This window comes from Wasmannia auropunctata, unplaced genomic scaffold, assembly GCF_000956235.1.
Source record: "Wasmannia auropunctata unplaced genomic scaffold, wasmannia.A_1.0 LD336106.1, whole genome shotgun sequence".
Taxonomy (NCBI): domain Eukaryota; kingdom Metazoa; phylum Arthropoda; class Insecta; order Hymenoptera; family Formicidae; genus Wasmannia; species Wasmannia auropunctata.
In genome coordinates, this window is record NW_012026784.1 from 8,343,156 (window position 1) to 8,355,202 (window position 12,047).

Sequence of the window (12,047 nt, forward strand, 5' to 3'; positions counted from 1 at the left end):
ATGATCTCGAACGAGCCATATTTTCATTCATCCATCATATAGCTTGTATTCAATTATATTACAAAAGTAAAGAAGATTCCACGTCCATGCTAAAACATGCTAAAAAAAGATTCTAAGGAATAAAAAATTCGAAATTTTTTGATTACAGACTTTGAAGTTCAAATTCTTTTTTTAAATTACAAAATCGAAAAGTTCAAAATTCAGATATGGCAAGAATTCCATTATTTTGCAGGGTATCTAAAAGTTCAAAATTTAAATCTGGAAAGCATGAATTAAGATTACTCTCGAAATCACATATCTATGATTTCGGGAATCCTAATCTTTAATCCTATACAAATTTGATACTAAATATATGTTAACAGTCATTTATTCTATCTGAAATTTTAAATAATACGAAAAACTACAAAAATAAATGGACAAATCCGATAATCTTAATTAGTCTATTAATTTTATAAGTGATCAAAATTATCAATAACGGTTACAGTCGCTATTCGTAAAATGTTATACTGAGGAATCTGGCAATGTCGCAGTAATTGAACAACTGCACTTCTTAATACCAAACATAAAGCATCACGAGAGAATCTTTTGGTTTTATTCATCCTAGTACAACGTTACTTGTAGCAATCACTATCTAGTGTGCGGCGTAAATATATACAGTTTACATATGTATATATATACATGTATATTACGTACGGTGTTGGCATAAAGGTGTTAAAATACAAGAAATTAAAGTAAGGTGGAGTTTAACACACATTCGTGAAATTAGTAAATGTTGAAAAAAATCCATTTGACTTAATTAACTTATTATTTCGTAAAATTGACAAATTGAGTCAATCATTCCTTCAATCATTAAATAATCATCTAATTTGATTTAATAATAAAGATATATCTGCAAGAATACACGCGTAATCAAAATTTTTTACTCATATATTGACTAATCTATCTAAAAATTAACGAATTATGCTTGAATTTCTAGAATACGTATATTAATCTATGTTTCATTATAGAGAATTACTTGATCGAGATATTTGATATCACCATAGCGCCAGAAATTTTCAATTTTGCCATAATCGAAGAATCGATAGGTAATCGCTTGTGACATAGATTATAACAATTTGGCATTATATAATAATAAATTTATGCAAACATACAAATAATTTATGACAATGTCAGTATACGTATATTAACAATGTCATTTTTATAATTTTTTTATTTCGAATTAACAAAATAGCAATGTCTGTAGTACAGCGAATATTAAAGCTAATCGATCCTTCGTCTGGACGTAAATAAAAATTTTACGCGTCGATCTGTAAAATTTTATGCAGTGACTCGTACAGACCTCTAATAAGTAGAGATATAACTAGATTTTTAAAAAGATATGATAATAAAAAATATATATAATAAATTGTTTGTTACGTATCTCTCTCTAGTAATTTATATATAAAAAAGATATGTATAAAATATATATACGTATATACGTTTACTAATATAACATGTAAAAAATTTTTTATAGTTTATGCTTTCTTTTTTTAAAAATAGAAATATCTATTGGCCTTTAAATTTAAAACAAAACTTTTTAAATACATAAGGATCTAGATACATTGCATAATCTAATATGTCAAGCACTCTGCCTCTGTACGAAGGACGAACGAATCGTTTTTATCGTCCGACAATGCGGATTTATCCAACGCTCGGTTTGTCGCCTGGTGATTCTTTTACGAAAAGAACTGACTGAACTGGGTGTAGTTTTGCGCACACACACGTGAATTCTGGACGTGCGAAACGTGACAACGGTAGCGGCCGACTAATCACGCGTCGTTTTCAGTCCGAGCGCACATGTCACGTCAAGTCTCTCTCTCTACCTTGCTAAGTCCACTGAAACGAACGGACGGCCGATGAGAACGTCACACGCAGTTTCCTCGAGAATCACCTTGAGGACACGCTGCAAATCGGTGATTTGCACACGAATATTCCCGCGCGTTTAGTCTCTCCCTCCGGCCTCTCTCGCAAATTGATCACTGCACTTCACAGACGAAGAAAGTCTCGAAGCTGCAGGGACTGTCATTCCATTTGAGCCCTTTGCCATCCCTGTTCCAAAGCTCCAGGCAATGCTCCTCCTCGCCGTTCTCGTATCTGAAAGGTAAATGAGGACACTCGATGAAATTCGCATTATTTCTGTTAAATGACAAAATGCATGAGAAAGTAAGTTATTTAATAACCTTGATTAAAAAATAAAATTGCATTGTAAATTAATGTACAAGATACATAATATAATAAATGTTTCTTATTTTTTGGGTATTTCTCAGTACAAATTAACAAATACAAATATAAATGATACATGATATTAAATTAAAACAACTCACGATATCCATTATTTAAAATGTTGAGGAATCGTTATCATCAAGTATTAAAATCTCTTCAAAATCATCGAAATTGAATTTCTTTCTTCATTAAAGAGCCCATTAAGAATGAACCAGTACCTTTCACCGGAAACGAACTCTAATACCTCAATAATCGATTTTACCATTACGATACGACGCCAATCGTATCGTAATGGTATAGGACGGATGAAATTTACGCGATCGATATCAAAAGGAATGTAAATTGTTTGCGATCGTAAGGCACCCTTACCGGAAATTATTTGGCTCGCCGACGTTCCAGTTCTCGAACGTGATCGGCCTACCATTAGCCATCCAGAAAAAAGTCCCCTCCTCGGCCTGGTCGGTGCCAGAGGTCCAAAAATGCTCGTGACCCAGACCGAAGTCCTTGATATGCTTCTCAAGTCTATCGTTCTCCTCTTGCGAGGCTATACTCGCCAGATGCATCCCGTGATAACGACAGTATTGCGAGGCTCTGTACCAGTTTGCCTGCGATGTAAAAATGGGATATTTTTGACCCTGATATTTTATCCTAACGTTTCCTTTTCGGCAAAACGCGATCAATTATGCGGGACGTTCCGCAAAGAAGAACTGATGTATTGTCATAATAATTCATTACATTTACACAAATATTGATCTAAATCAAATATTTGCAATAAAATATCTAGTACTGTGCAAATAATTTATAAATCATTTATGATGCTAAATAATGAACTAAATTGTCATAAATAGCAATTATGTAAAAAAGAATATATGAGAGAGGAATGTTATCTAAAGCAATATGATCTGAATTATGTATTAAACACTATGACAATAATTATACACGGCAAAGAGAAACGCTTGAACTATTGATAAATTATCTGTAATTAAATCATGGTGGAGATAAGCTGTCCTTAATATTCACATATAACATATGTGATCGTCGTTGATTATAACAGATTGGTCGGTATTAATAATTATAATTAATAGCATACAGATTGTAGGAGCACATTAATATTCACACTAAAGTTACATGATCATCATTCTGATATCGATTTCGACAGATCATATTCGAGAATCTGTTTGGAATATTATTGATCTATTACTATAATAAAATCTTCGCTGTGTTAATAATACAAATTACAATTATTACATTAAAGTATGGAAAGTAAGTAACAGAATTAATTTTTCTCATAAATAATCAAATGCTAATAGCATTGTGGTATAATTCGATCATTAAACGTAAATATTTTCTTTCAGATAAACTAGATTACACTAAGAATTCTGAACATAAGAGAAAAGACATGCTAAGAACGATGTTTTTAAAATAAACATTATTTTAAATTGGAATAGAAATATTATTATTTAAGAGAACAGAAATCCTTCTTTCTCAATAAATTCAAATTTCCAGTAACAGATAAAAACATTTCGAACCTTTTAAATGTTCTAAATTTAAGATTGAATTTTCATCGCTTTCTAAAACAGTCACGTACGTATATTTTACGTTCAGCCAAGTGAAATTATCAACTCAGTACTGTTTAACTTGCCTCGGGCTGTTTATAACAGCACAGATATTTTTATTAATAACCTGCGTATATCGCAATATTTTATGCGCTCGAGAGAAACCCGACGTACGTTTAGCAAATTTGTACTCGTATTTCGGTATCTCAATATTACACAACATTTCGACTGTGTTTGTAACTTCGGTCATTCGCACTGCATTATATGTGATTTTTACGACCGCGGTACGTTGCAGAAGCGCGAACGCCGCTGGCGTTCATCGGCTTTCTTTACGATTAGTTCTTTACGATCGTTACGAACTTCCTCGCGGCGTTTCGTCGCATTCGCGCGTATAACCGCTACGAGCGATCATTTAAGTGCAAAGTTGGTTCTAGGCCATCACACGTGCCATCTCCAAGTGCCATCTATTGGAGCAGCAATCCTTGCAGATAATGCAACGCATTATGCGACAATGCAACGCATTTTTCCTCGCAAAATAATGAATAATCGCGAAATCGGGGCTGCGACGAAAAGTCACAGAACGTAGTCGCTGCGCGGCTCTATTCAAAGTGATCTTCAAAGTTTCTTATCAGTATAATTAGGACACACAATACACATTTACCGAGAGACTGGATTATCCGCTTGGAATTCCGTGAGAACGAGAACGCGGCTATTATGGAACACGTGTATGCAGGAACTCTATACTTTTGCGAAGTATACAGCGCGCAACTTTCAGTGCTCTATGTATATTTTGATAATTCGGCAAGTTGTCGCTGTACTTTACGCTAGGCAAAATTTCACAATAGCAATGTTACGTTAGTAAATTCAACCTTGTCGATTGTGACGTATAAATATATTTATTATTATTATTAAAGCTTTAATATTTTATGAATATTTTAATCTACATATGTTCAAATGAAGGAAGTTTATTACAAGTCGCAAAAATCGCGAAAAAGCATACCTTTACATACGCAGAGTGTTTAACAAAAGAGATTATCGCAATTTTGGGAGAATTTTGCATATTCTGCTTGTTTTGCGGAACTTAAGGAAGGTTTCATCTTCGCCGGCCGTAAAATTAGCCCTTGTTTTATGAACAGCAAAAAAATATTTTTTATTTATATAAAAATGTATCTTAATGCCTTTAAGTGGCGATTGAATATGGCATGTTTTCGAGCTGATGAAAGTCATTACGAAAAAAACGAATCAAGATATCGACTTGATTCTTTTTTTCTCTTGATCCTAATACTTTAACGCATGTCATGAACTAAAATGATGCCAATTGCCTGAAATTTGTAAAAATGGTAGCATTAAAAAAAAAAATTTTTTTTGTCCTAAAAATTTTTTCAATTTTTTTTAATAACAAATTGAATGTTTGTTGTCAAATCATGATTTTAGTTCACGTCATGTTAAAGTATTAGGATATATTAGGATCAAGAGGCAAAAAGAATTAAGTCGATATCTTAATTCTTCGTAATTATTATACTTCCGTTAGCTCAAAAAACCACACTCAATCGCCATTTGGAGGCATTAAAATACATTTTTATATAAATAAAAATATTTTGTTGCTATTCAAATAATATACAAGTTTATGCAAAAACCCGCGTTTTACTGTATATAATAGATTTCCTTTAAAAAATTTATAAAACAAGGGCTAATTTTACAGCCGACAAAGGTGAAATCCCCCTTAATGAATCTTTTCGGACCTTAAACGCTATGCTAATTAAAGTTTACCCGAATTAACATCGTCGGTAATTAACACCGTTGGTAGCTAATGCTTATGTAAATTATTTGTCTTAACTGCAAATTGATCTTCATATTAACGTGACAGGCACTAAACTCGGAGTTTAATATACAAGTATAATAAATTAAATTATCATTAATTTATCTTGATTAACAATTTCAATCAGTATTTAATTAGTATTTAAGAAATTAAAAATTCTAAAATAATTTGAGAAAAGAGTGTATATTAAATTCGTCTTTAAAATAAATCTTAACAACTTTTAAGATTCATCTTTTAATTTTCATCTCGCCATCATTTTAAAATACTTTTTTGTGCTGTGAATTTTGTATTATATTTAATCTTGCAATATTATTACTGCACGATTCCTTTCCAGTAATCCATTTTACTATCATTATTTGTTGTTCTAATATCTGTGTGCGATGTATATCGTATACATTTTTCACTGACGCAGTTAGCCGTTCAGAAAGAATTTATTCAAGAGCATGATAAATATTGTCTCTCGCCGTCAACGTCAATGGTACCGAATTTCGCCGCTCTCTCTCTCTCTCTCTCTCTCTTGTTGCTCTTTCGACGATTCGTCCTATGTGCACGATGGGGCACAAGGTGGAACGCGAAGGACGCGAAAAATCGAGTGTAACCCGCCGGGAATGCAAATAAAGTGCAATAAATAGAGCGCCGTCGCGATTGCACGGGAGCGGCCCGACACGACGCGGTGTTGCATTACCAGCCGCATTCCCTTCCCGCACGAATCTCGCACAGCGTATACGCTCTCCTACGCCGGCCACGAAACCGTCGGCACGAACCCGTCGTTACTCGTGCACGATGGCTTCGCTTAAGCTCGGTCTATGTTCCCTAAACGAAACAGCAATCGTACGTGACGATCAATAGCAAGCTATTGGATTTTCCAGTTCCGAATACCGCTCCGGAGCCTATCGCGCGACGAAAGAAAATAAAGATTAAAGGGAAAGTAATTAAAAGTTAAGACACATTACTTCTCTGAGTATATAGGCTAAAAAAACACGTTTCTTTCTGGCATGAAAAGACAAAATTATGTAGTTGAAGTTCGGAGCGCAAATTAAAATGTGATTTGTGCTAAAAAGTACAAATGCGGGAATAATTTCTAAGACCACTGCGAGAAAAAAAAATAGTTTGTTTAGACTCGAGGTGTGGAAGTGCTTCGTTCAACCGGAAGGAGCAGCGCACATGTGCATGTAAGCGATTAAAAATTATTATTCGCCCTTGTGGCGTTTTGTAATATGATTATATCGGAAATAGAGATAGCAGGAAAGTACATAGCGTTTATTAAATGTTCTCATTTATTCAATAGGATTAAAATACTTCCAAAGAAAGTTGAATTACTTTTTAACAAATTTAATTTTCTGTGCTCTCTTACGTTCTTAACTACATTTTCTTCTTTTAATGAATATTGGACAATGAACTTTATTTCTAATGCCTCATTATAAAAATAGAAGACGGTAATAAATGTAATATTTAGTATCTCTTTTAGAATTCTTAATAAATCATACGAAAATATTAGTTTAGAACAAATAAATATGGAATCCCTTTAATTGATCAATTGATTACCCGTTTATAATGTATAGCAGGATTGATTATGGTCCTTCAAAGACATGCATGAAAAATGCTTATCTTGCCACAGATCAAATAGACGGATTAACTGGAGCAGCAAGAGAACAAGTGGCATGTTTGCAATCAAGAAACTTGACTTTCACCCCGAAAACCGCCTCCTTTCCTAATTTAAATCTTCACCAAAGAGAGAGGTAAACATTCTCTCTCTGTCGTCGGGAGAACCACGAAATTCAGTGGAAAAGTCGGTCATTGCCCGACAACGGCGAAGAGCGAAGTTGTTTTGCAAGGTCTCGATTAATGGGGCGGCCATTATTTGCTTGCGAAACAAAGAGGGCTCGTCTTCAGTGTGATCCGATTAAAGGAGAGGGTCAAGAGGGACGGAGAGAATCTCCGTTTCCTCCCATCTCGCGTTTTCGTTGCGAAAAGCCCGTTTAAACGAGCGCCTTTACGTCACCGTCCACCTATCTCTGGCGAGGTCGTCCCGGCCGGATCCGCAGCTGCGATGGGATTACGAAATCCGTGTTAATAGCGCGTGAGTCAATAAAAGCGCCTAGGTTATCCGGGAAGCCGTAATAAGGGCGACTCTAATCGATACGATTGTGTTCGCGCGCGGACGGACACGCGTTTACACACGTCAGTACCAGGAATGTCGTTCTCGAAAGACCCGCATGAGATCAGCACCTGCGAAATCCTCGAGATAGAAGATGTACTAGTTTTAAAAACTTTAACCTGTCACAAATTTCAATAAAAGAATAATTTATCGTAGAAAATTATTCGTACATTTGATATAAATTAAAACGGAGATATAAATTATTTCTTTCTCTCTAAGCTTGTGTCAATGTCATTTAACACTATATTAAAAAAAAACTTTGTGTTAAATGCCAAAAAAATGCTTCAATAAGAAAGCGTCGCTATTGTTTAAACATCATGCCGACGATAACTAGAAAATCTTTATCCACTTGTGATTTATAACGATAAGTTTAACGTTTGCAATCTAAAATGACTTTTGCTAAGAACTCTTTCAATTTTCCTTTACGTGCAAAATATTTCATTTCTTTTCGACGTGTTTCATCCTCTTTCTTTCATCACGCGAACTTTCTCTGTTGTAACCAACACAGGACCGCTGTTATCCGAAAAGACCCTTACTGCTCTGGTCCCCGGCATTCGATGCACCGTAAAACCGTCCGTGACAGCAAAGCCGGAAAGTTACGAGCTCGGAAATAATTTGATAAAGTCCGAGACCCGGGTCGGGTCGACGGTTCAGTCAGATAAATCAGCGTAACTGGCAGGAGCGATACCTTGAAGAAGATCCCCAGGTAGTATCTCTTCTCGCCCAGCTTCAGTAAAGGCATCGTCCATCTTGAAGCCGCCAAGCTGCTGCTATGTTCGTCCACGCAGTTTGGACAGTCGTCTGGAAAGAAAATGGAAAGGCTATTAATATCGATACGTATATTTAAGCAGAATGGATGATAAAAGAGGTAGAGAGGAGAGAGAGAGAGAGAGAGAGAGAGAGTACATTCTTTTCTCGTAATTTCTCCTGGCAATATAGAGGATCCGCACATTTAAAAAATCTTGTCTGTATATGCTTAAAATAAAGATTGAAAGATTTGTAAAAAAGGATACATATCTTTCTGTCAAATAAGTAACAGTTTCATTTAAATGGCTTGTTAAGAAAATTATTTAAAAATCCGAAATTAATTGCAAAAATATCAAAATATAATTTAACTCTATAATATTAATAATTAATAATATCTTACATTCTTTTATAAATTTCTAAGCTTTTAAAATTTTTTGAGATAATACATTGCATATCTTAACAGTAACAATTAAAAAAAAATGACGTGTTGTCTTATAATAATATTTACGTAAATTCTGACATCTATAAGTTAAAATTGTTACAATGCTTCGGATTGTCAGTATTTTGCAACACGTCAGCTTTCTAGAATTCCTTTTTCGTATTTGTAATTAATGACTCATAATCCTGACTGATTATTAGCATCCTTCTTTAAAATGTGCCTACTTCAAAAATTTCTCCAAACACTGTCTTTCTCACAGACATTCCACTACCAACAAAACATATCAACAAGATATCCTTTTTCTCGAAGAAGATATTTATCATCTTATATTGCTTAACTACTTCCCAAGTCATACAATGGAATTGAACGAATCATCACAAATTGAATATATTATCGATAAATAACTATTAATAATAGAATTATAAAATAAATTTAAAGAAATAAAATATTTAAAATATATGTATTAGTATTATTTATTAACATAAAACTTTCAAAATATACTAAAAATAGCAAAAAAAAAATTATTTTTTTATTACATTCAAACGTTTCTCAGAAATGCAGGTTCTAGACGAAATTCTTAATTTTTTATTCCTAATATACATATATTTATAATACATCTATAAATTTCTAATCTATTTATAAAAATGTATTTCATAAAAATAAGAACGGCGTCTGCGAATAATACATAAATTTTTATAAGTTTAACATAATCCACGATTAAAGAATTAAATATTGGTACGTCATTGGAGCAAATACAATTATTTACTTCAAGAATAATAATAAGATGCTCCATCATAATGTAAACCGAATTAATTCGCGTCAATCTAACTCGCGTCTAATTTATGGAGAGAAACAGAAAGCATAAAGTGAAATTTCACAACGGCCTTTTCTCCGATTGCCGTTGGTATCTTTTTAATCAGCAGTGCAATCGGTTTCTCCGACTATCGCCTATATTAGGAGAGCGTAGCAATTGCGACTGAGGACCTCAGCAATTGCAATTATGCAACGCGGAAGAAATCGCACATGCATTTACGTGCATGTGTACACATGCATGATTGTGCGGCTGTCTCGCGTGCGTCTTCACGCACAACGTCGTCAAATGTTAATTCGCAATAAAAATACTGTGCGTATTTGTCGAAGTACAAAAACGAAAGTCAATTAGGATAAAGTATGATTTATTTACATATTTTCAATGGTATGCTGATTATGCTGCTATGCGGAAATAATCGCGCTACCTTTTCTGGGAAAGTATGGACATTCACATGTATGTAGATGTATGTATGTCACGGATGATTGCAATAAGACCGTTACAATATCGTTAAAAAGGTCTAATACTGTCAATATAAAAAAAATATTTAATTTTCATAATAATTATTATTGATTTATGCAAGTATAATTATCAATGCAACGTATAAATTTTAAAGATTTCTCTTAAAATATTTTTACATAAATATCATTGTAGACATATTATACATGCATACTGCTTTTTCCTAATATACATAAATTAATTTCATCAAATTTGCTAATGTTGTAACGTGCGAATAAACATGCAAAAGAGTAAATAATAAAAGATAGCAACTAGCCTACCTCAATCAATTTACAGCTGAATAAATTATATGGAACAACAAAATCTCACTCTATTACAGTATTACGTAAAGAGTTTCAAGCATTCTAGTAACCTTGATCAAACAAACGCGATTTATGAAGATACAAGGCATGCTTTGTGTCCACCACATGACGTCGGCCGCTTTCACCGGCTCGCACGCACTTCTCGGCCTGACGCGATCCCATTCGAAAGTTGTCTCGCAACTCGACTGCCGAGAGATGGGTCAAAGCAAAATGCAAAACGATATTTTTTCAACGACTGCGGGCGATGATGATCGAAAATGATTAATAACGTGCGCGCAGCAGTAGCCGCCGTTGCAGGCAGGCCCCGGCCTTTGCGCCGCGTCGAAGCGGCCGCATAATGCGACAACGGCGATATCACACGTTTTACACATGGAACCGAGAATCACCGAGAATCACGGAAGTCTCTGTAGCAGGAGGATGTGTGCGATACCTCGCGTTCATTTGCTTTGCCGCGTTCTATGCAGTAAGACTGAGTTACAACGGGTTACACGAGCAGTTGCGTAAACTGCCAGTTCTCGCTGCACGTCTCGCCCGGCGCGACGTGGGGCGACGTGAAATTTCGGCGATGATTCTGTCTGTTCTATTTACGGTGCGACGCCAGGATTTCTCCGACGTGGCTCGTTCGTTATATAGCGTGCGTGCATGCATGCGTGCCCTGCGTCGTCGCAGCGTTAATTGTCGCGGTAAATGAAGCGCACTTTCGCATAAGTATAGCCGGGACTAGCTTTTTTTCGCACTTTCGCGCGAGGTCACTTTTTCTGCTCTTTTAACGCCCGTTGCGTTATATAATCTCGCCCGTTGTTAACAAAATCTGTTGTTATTCCTCCCTTCGCATTTTGTGCGTGTTGTACATAAAACGCGCGAGGTTGTAACATCAGCGCCCGCATTACGAGGAGAAACAGATTAGCACCTACGTTTTTTATCGTTTGTTATCGACAGACTGAGAAAAAATAACTGACATCTTTTTATTTCTGTATGATAGATGGTGTATAAAGTATTTTTTTGAAAAACAATGACTAATTTATACATGAGCTGTAGGTATTGATTAATAATATAATAAAATAGCAAAATAATAAAATACGTAATAACTACATACATTGATATAATTTTATAATCAACGAGTCAGCTTTATGTATAACCTTAGAAAATCTTAGTTTACTAATCTTTTTTGTAATATATGTCTAACGCATAAATCTTAAGACTGTCTCTTTTATATCGCGGTACTTCATAAAATTTTTAAATTTCCTAAAATACTTATGTTTTATTCTCGCTGAGATTTTACAATTTTAATCTGAAAAATCTCTTAAATTCCCATCGTTAAGTCTTTCGATGTAAAAACTATTATCATAAAAAGTAAATCTATAAAAAACAACGATAAAACAGCGTTCGAGTCAACTCGATTCATCGCGCAAATTGAGCGAGGTAATACGGCGAAAT

The 12,047-nt window shown here is 34.6% G+C and overlaps 1 protein-coding gene across 1 annotated transcript in view; it reads right to left on the bottom strand.

The window, feature by feature from the left end:
- Positions 1 to 1,512: 1,512 nt before the first annotated feature.
- Positions 1,513 to 12,047, bottom strand: part of LOC105455889 (C-type lectin mannose-binding isoform-like) — a 94,768-nt gene continuing 84,233 nt past the window's right edge. The window contains exons 4-6 of the mRNA XM_011699575.1: positions 8,484 to 8,596; positions 2,632 to 2,867; positions 1,513 to 2,133 (exon numbers count right to left, since the gene is read on the bottom strand). Coding sequence (XP_011697877.1) covers positions 2,016 to 2,133; positions 2,632 to 2,867; positions 8,484 to 8,596 — 467 coding nt within the window. The 3' untranslated portion in view covers positions 1,513 to 2,015. The remainder of the gene's footprint in view (positions 2,134 to 2,631; positions 2,868 to 8,483; positions 8,597 to 12,047) is intronic.